Here is a 5,818-nt window from a genome sequence, read left to right as displayed (position 1 = left end):
GCAGTCCCTTCTCCATTCTCCTCTCAGGGTTGTGGGCACTCACGCACACTTGCCTCGTGTGAGTTTCAAAGCACCTGGTCTGGGACTCAAACTGCAGTTGGGCATTGTGGGAATCCAGTGTCCTAACCTCTACACCACCTGCTGGCCCCGAGATGCTCCACTTCTGACTGGCAAGTGGGACAAGCAGGTGTGCCTCTCTGCCCCGTTTTCCCTGTCTCTGGTGGAGGTCACCCAGTCCTTCCCTGCCTGTTCCCCACCGCTGTCCCAGCAGAGCTGGAGAGGCTGTGGTTGGACAGAGGAGTCGGAGCACAAAGCGCTTTGTTGAACCAAAGGCTACGTTATTTACCCTGTCACCTGGCTGAGCCGTGGCACACCTAGATTTTTTCTTCTTTTTACTTTTTTTTTTTTTTTGAGAGGTTTTCGCTATAGGGCGCGTGCGCTCGCCAGACAGACAGAAAGCGAGAAATCACCCCCCCTGCATCTTGGGCACGCACGCACACACGCCCAGCGTGAGTTCTAAGCCACCGGGTCCGGGACGCGAACCGCAGTCGACTACGTGGGAATCCAGTGACATAGCCAGTACGCTAACTGCTGGTTCCCTTCTTTTTACTTTTTTTAAGTTTGCTATAGGGCGTGTGAGCTTGCCAGAGAGATGGACTGGGCATGGTGGTAAGAAAGCACCCCTCGAGGTGACAGCCACAGCGCAGTCCCTTCTCCTCTCAGGACTGTGGGCGTGTACGTACGTGCACCTGCAGTGTTTTCAAGCTGCTCGACCTGCACTTGATCTGCACCATCAGCCACGTGGGACCCAGCCACTTAAGCACCTAGGCATCTGCTGGTCCCGGTCCCTTAGTTAAGTTTTAAAAGCATCATTTGGGGGGCCAGCAGATGGCAGAGCGGTTATATTCCTGGACTCCCACATGGCCGACAGTAGTTCACGTCCCAGACCCCATGGCTTGAAAATCATGCCAGGCATGTGTGCATGTGTGCCTAAGGCGCATGTGCGTGCGTGCCCAAGATCGCCAGAGGAGAATGGAGGAGAAGGGATTGCAGCATGGCCATCCCCCCTGGGGGGTGATTTCTTGCTTTCTGTCTCTCTGTCTGGCGAGCGCACGCGCCCTATAGCAAAAACAAACAAACAAACAAACAAACAAAAACATGTGCCTATGGGACCAGCGGGGACATAACGGCCATGTTGCTGGACTCCCACTGGGCATGTGTGCACACATGCGTGCCCAAAATCCCGAGAGGAGAATGGAGGAGAGGAGATTGTGGCGTGGCCATTTCCCCTGGGGGGTGACTTCTCACTTTCTCTCTTTGTCTCTGTCTCTCTCCAGTAAGAACATGCACCCTGTGGCCAAAAAAAAGGGCATCATTTGGCAAGTTGTCTCTTAGTGGATTCCATTTCTTAACAGCTATATTAGCATGAACTAGTGTAAGATGGCATTTGGAAACACAGGAAGTGAAGATACACATATGATAGTATTCTGCATTTTTACTACCAAAAAAGGTTACCATTTTGAGGAACCAGCAGTTAGCGTAATGGCTATGTTGCTGGACTCCCACGTTGTCGACTGCGGTTCGCGTCCCCGACCCGGTGGCTTAAAACTCACGCTGGGTGCGTGTGCGTGCGTGCCCAAGATCCTGAGAGGAGAGTGAAGGAGAAGGGATTATGGTGTGGCCATCCCCCCTGGGGGGTGATTTCTCGCTTTCTGTCTCTATGTCTCTCTCTTTCTGGCGAGCGCATGCGCCCTATAGCGAAAAAAAAAACTCTCAAAAAAAAAAAGGTTCTTCACAAGCTAAAGAAATGTTTTCTTAATTGCCAGAGTGTATATGCACTCATCAGAGAAAAACGGGGGGCCAGCACCCCTAGGTGGGTCATAATCTCACCATAACTTATCTCTTTCTGCACCCTGCCAAGACTTCGGGCACCCACACACGTGCCCTGTGTGTTCCTTAAGTTCCGTGGGCAGTATTCAAACTGCATTCGGCCCCGTGGGATCACGCTCCAGGTTCCCCTAACCATTAGACTATGGGGCCACCCAAGGGTTTTTTGAATAATTGCTCTTCTGATGTGTAAATTACAGACTGTACGTTACACAAGTTTAAAATAAGTCTGTCACCATTGTCATAACCAGTTTTCCTCAGCCCCAGAGAAAGTGCCAGTAGTAGTCACTGACATCTCCCCCCAGCCCAGGGCAGCCCCCGGTCTCTCTGCAGGCCCGCCGACTCTGGGCATTCCCTGTAATAGAGTCATGCAGCACGTAGCAGTCAGGCACTCCGTGGGTGATTTTCCACTTCCCGCTAGCGTGTTTTCACGGTTCATCCATGGCGTAGCGTGTATCAGGGCCTTCGTCCCTTTTCTCACTAGACAGCGTCTCGCCATCACTGTGCTATCACTGCCCGCCTGCAGGGACTGTCGGCACACGCACCGCACCTGGCTTTTTCTTAGCTGTCGCCATAGGGCACGTGCGCTCCCCAGGGGGAGACGGAGGAGAAAGTGAGAAATCACCCTCCAGCCTGCCTCCCTTCTCCTCCATTCTCCTCAGGGTTTGGGTGAGCGTGCACACACACCAACATGTTCGTCAACTGCTGGGTCTGGGATTTGAATCGTGTATCATTCATGCGGGACCCAGCCACCGTAGCCACCACGCCACCGGCCGACCTCACAGTGGCTCGTTTTTAGACAGTCTCCCTGCTTTGCCCAGGCCGGCCTGAGCTCAGTCTCCTGCCTCAGCCTCCCCACGTTACTGGGAGCATAGTGCACAGCACTGCACCGCCTCGAGGTTGGGCCAGGAGTCAAGCCCGGCCTTCCACGTGGTCCCGGCCTCGGATCGCGGGGCTCAGCACGGGCACCGCTGTGGCTGGGCCTCCCTGCCTTCTATTGTCAGGTGACTGTCACCAGTGTGTATTTACTAGTGACTTGCCAGTTGATGGATGTTTGGGCTCTTTCCACTTTTAGCTGTAAATAACATTGGTGTGAAGAATTATGCATAAGTTTTTTAAATTTTAATTTACGTAAGAAATCACCTCATCGGGGGATGGCCACACTGCAGTCCCTTCTCCTCCATGATCCTCCCAGGATCTTGGACACACGTACATGCATCTGGTGTGAGTGTCAAGCCACCGGGTGCAGGACTCAAACCGCAGTCAGCCATGTGGAAGTCTAGCGATGGACTCATGCTGGACACCGTGTGCATGCATGCTCCAAATCTCCACCACGTGAGGTGACCTCTCACTTTCCTTCTCTGTCTCTCTCCTGTGAGCACACACGCTCTATGGCAGAGTTAAATAAACAAAACAACAAAAACTTATCCCTCATTTGAAAGATATTTGCAAGTCATATATCTGATACGGGTACCAAAGATATCCAGGAGCAAGACAAAAGCCAGTTTAAAAAAAAGAAAATCCATCTCAGGACTAGCGGCTGGCGTAGTGGTTGTGGCACTAGACTCCCATATGGCCGACTGCGGTTCAAATCCCAGACCCAGCGACTTGAAACTCACGCTGAGCACGTGTGTGTGCGTGCATAAAACCCAGAGAGGGAGATGGAGAAGGGATTGAGTGTGGTCATCCCTCCTGGGGGGTCATTTCTCACTTTCTCTTTCTGTGTCTCTGGCAAGAGCCAGAGGTCCAGGACGCGAACTGTGGTCAGCCATGTGGGAGTCCAGCCCTTCAACCGCCCCGCCACTGGCCGGTCCCCGAGGTTTTCTTTTTAAACCAGCGTTGGCAGGCGTTGACAGCCCTTCCTTTCCGACAGGTATCTCAGGTAGTTTGAACTTCGATGAGGAGGAGAGTGACAGTGAGGAAGAAGGAAAGAAACTAGAATCCCATCCGCCGTTTTCAGAAAAGGAGAGACCCAGTTCTGCGTCCAGCCAGAAAGCCGCCACAGTGCGTAGCTCCGATACGGCCCCCTCCGCGGTTAGTGTGGCCTTCCCCGAACAGGGTTAGACGAATTCAGTCCCGTCACTGAGGCTCCTTCAAAGCTCTGCGCTCTCGGTGGCGCATTCTCCACCTGATTTCTGTCATCGCAGGTGATAGCCCCCCGTAGTCCCCCCGTTACCCTGTGTCTGCCTCCTTACTTACCTTTGCAGGGTTGCCCCTGTTGTCAGGATCAAAGCCCGGGTAAGTCGGTAAGCTCTGGTGTGTGAAGGGTCTCGGCCCAGCCTCACGTGCGGCTGTCGTCCCAGGACACAGGGGCGGCGGGCCCCACAGCCCAGCAGGCCGATAGCGCGCTGGGCGAGCTGGGGAGCTTGGAGGACTTCGCATACAGCCCTGCCCCGCGCGGCGTCACCGTCAAGTGCCGCATAACCAGGGATAAAAAGGGGATGGACCGGGGCCTCTTCCCCACCTACTATATGCACCTGGAGAAGGATGAGAACCGGAAGGTATGTGACCATGCCAGGCGGCTCTGCGGCAGGGCGGGTACTGGGGAGCAGCTCGGGAACGGCCTTCTGGGGGCAAAAGCTCTGGCCTCAGGCCGGGCAGCGGGAAGCAGGCTGCAGCGGTGACACCCGGAGCTGTGCTCTGCTTATCGTCAGAGAGCTCGGGGCCTGCCCAGCCCCACTCCCCCAGAAACAGTTGTTCTGTGACGTAAGGGAGCGAAGGGGACACTAACGTGATTATCTGCACCTCCCGGTGTTTACTGTGGCTGTTACTGCGTGCGCTTTGGTTTTGTTGTTATGGTAGGAGACCGAGTTTTAGGGAGTAGCCTTCGAGGCAGTGACAGCTGTGATGGACAGTGCGTTTTGTGCCCACAGGTCTGAGCGGGTGATTTTAACCAGCTGGGTTTTAGAACACGCCAGGCACGCACTGAATGTATAATAGTGTTGTAGTGCCTATAGCGACCTGCTTAGGTAGGGCTTGTGTGGTCACCAGAGGGATGGAGAAGTAGGCGGGGCAGGGTAGAAAGCACCCTCCAGTGGGCGTGGCTGCATCTCCATCCCTCTTCATTTCCTTCCTGTTGGGATTCAGGCATGCACCGACATGTGCTCAGTGTGTCTTTCAGGCCACTGGGTCTGGATTCGAACCACAGTGGGCCATGTAGGATTCAGCTCCCTTAGCCACTAGGCTCCTGAGCTGGCTCTAGGTAGGATTTGTCATCTCTGCTCTATGGATGAGTTAACTGGGGCTTCGGGAGTGACTGACCTGTCCCCAGATGACACTGCTAACTGGCAGGCCAGATTCACACCCACTCTCTGATTCTGCAGCCCCCAACTTGGCACCGGCAGCTGTCCTCGTCCCTGGTGTTGTGCACACTGAGTTAGGAAGAGCATGCACATGTGATGGTGTCCGGGTCATCGTAATCTCCAACACCGGAACACAGGGGAGCGGTACAGGAAGTGGTCACTGCACAGGACGGAGGGCGGCCTGCAGTGGCCTGGTTAAGGCAGCTGGGTCCCTCAGGGCCAGCCACACGGTGTGAGCCCTGGACTGGGCAGCTCGAGAACCGTGCCGGTGTGTGCCCAAACCCAGCAGGGTGGAGAGACTGGGGTGGCCGCGACCCGCAGGCCGGTGCTCTCTCGTGTCCTCTTTCTCTGCTGAGTGTGCGCGTGTGTGCCCAGATCCAGCAGGGTGGAGAGACTGGGGTGGCCGCGACCCGCAGGCCGGTGCTCTCTCGTGTCCTCTTTCTCTGCTGAGTGTGCGCGTGTGTGCCCAGATCCAGCAGGGTGGAGAGACTGGGGTGGCCGCGACCCGCAGGCCGGTGCTCTCTCGTGTCCTCTTTCTCTGCTGAGTGTGCGCGTGTGTGCCCAGATCCAGCAGGGTGGAGAGACTGGGGTGGCCGCGACCCGCAGGCCGGTGCTCTCTCCTGTCCTCC

The 5,818-nt window shown here is 55.5% G+C and overlaps 1 protein-coding gene across 1 annotated transcript in view; it reads left to right on the top strand.

Moving 5' to 3' along the window:
* TULP3 (TUB like protein 3) overlaps positions 1-5,818 on the top strand; it is a gene marked incomplete at its 5' end in the record, with an annotated part of 32,044 nt that overhangs the window by 17,449 nt on the left and 8,777 nt on the right. Inside the window, 2 exon segments of the mRNA XM_014585671.2 lie at positions 3,761-3,891; positions 4,191-4,388. Coding sequence (XP_014441157.1) covers positions 3,761-3,891; positions 4,191-4,388 — 329 coding nt within the window.

Source organism: Tupaia chinensis, unplaced genomic scaffold (assembly GCF_000334495.1).
Source record: "Tupaia chinensis unplaced genomic scaffold, TupChi_1.0 Scaffold150288_1, whole genome shotgun sequence".
Taxonomy (NCBI): Eukaryota; Metazoa; Chordata; class Mammalia; order Scandentia; family Tupaiidae; genus Tupaia; species Tupaia belangeri.
The sequence above is the reverse complement of the archived record's forward strand: the minus strand, read 5'-3'. Positions and strand labels throughout refer to the sequence as shown.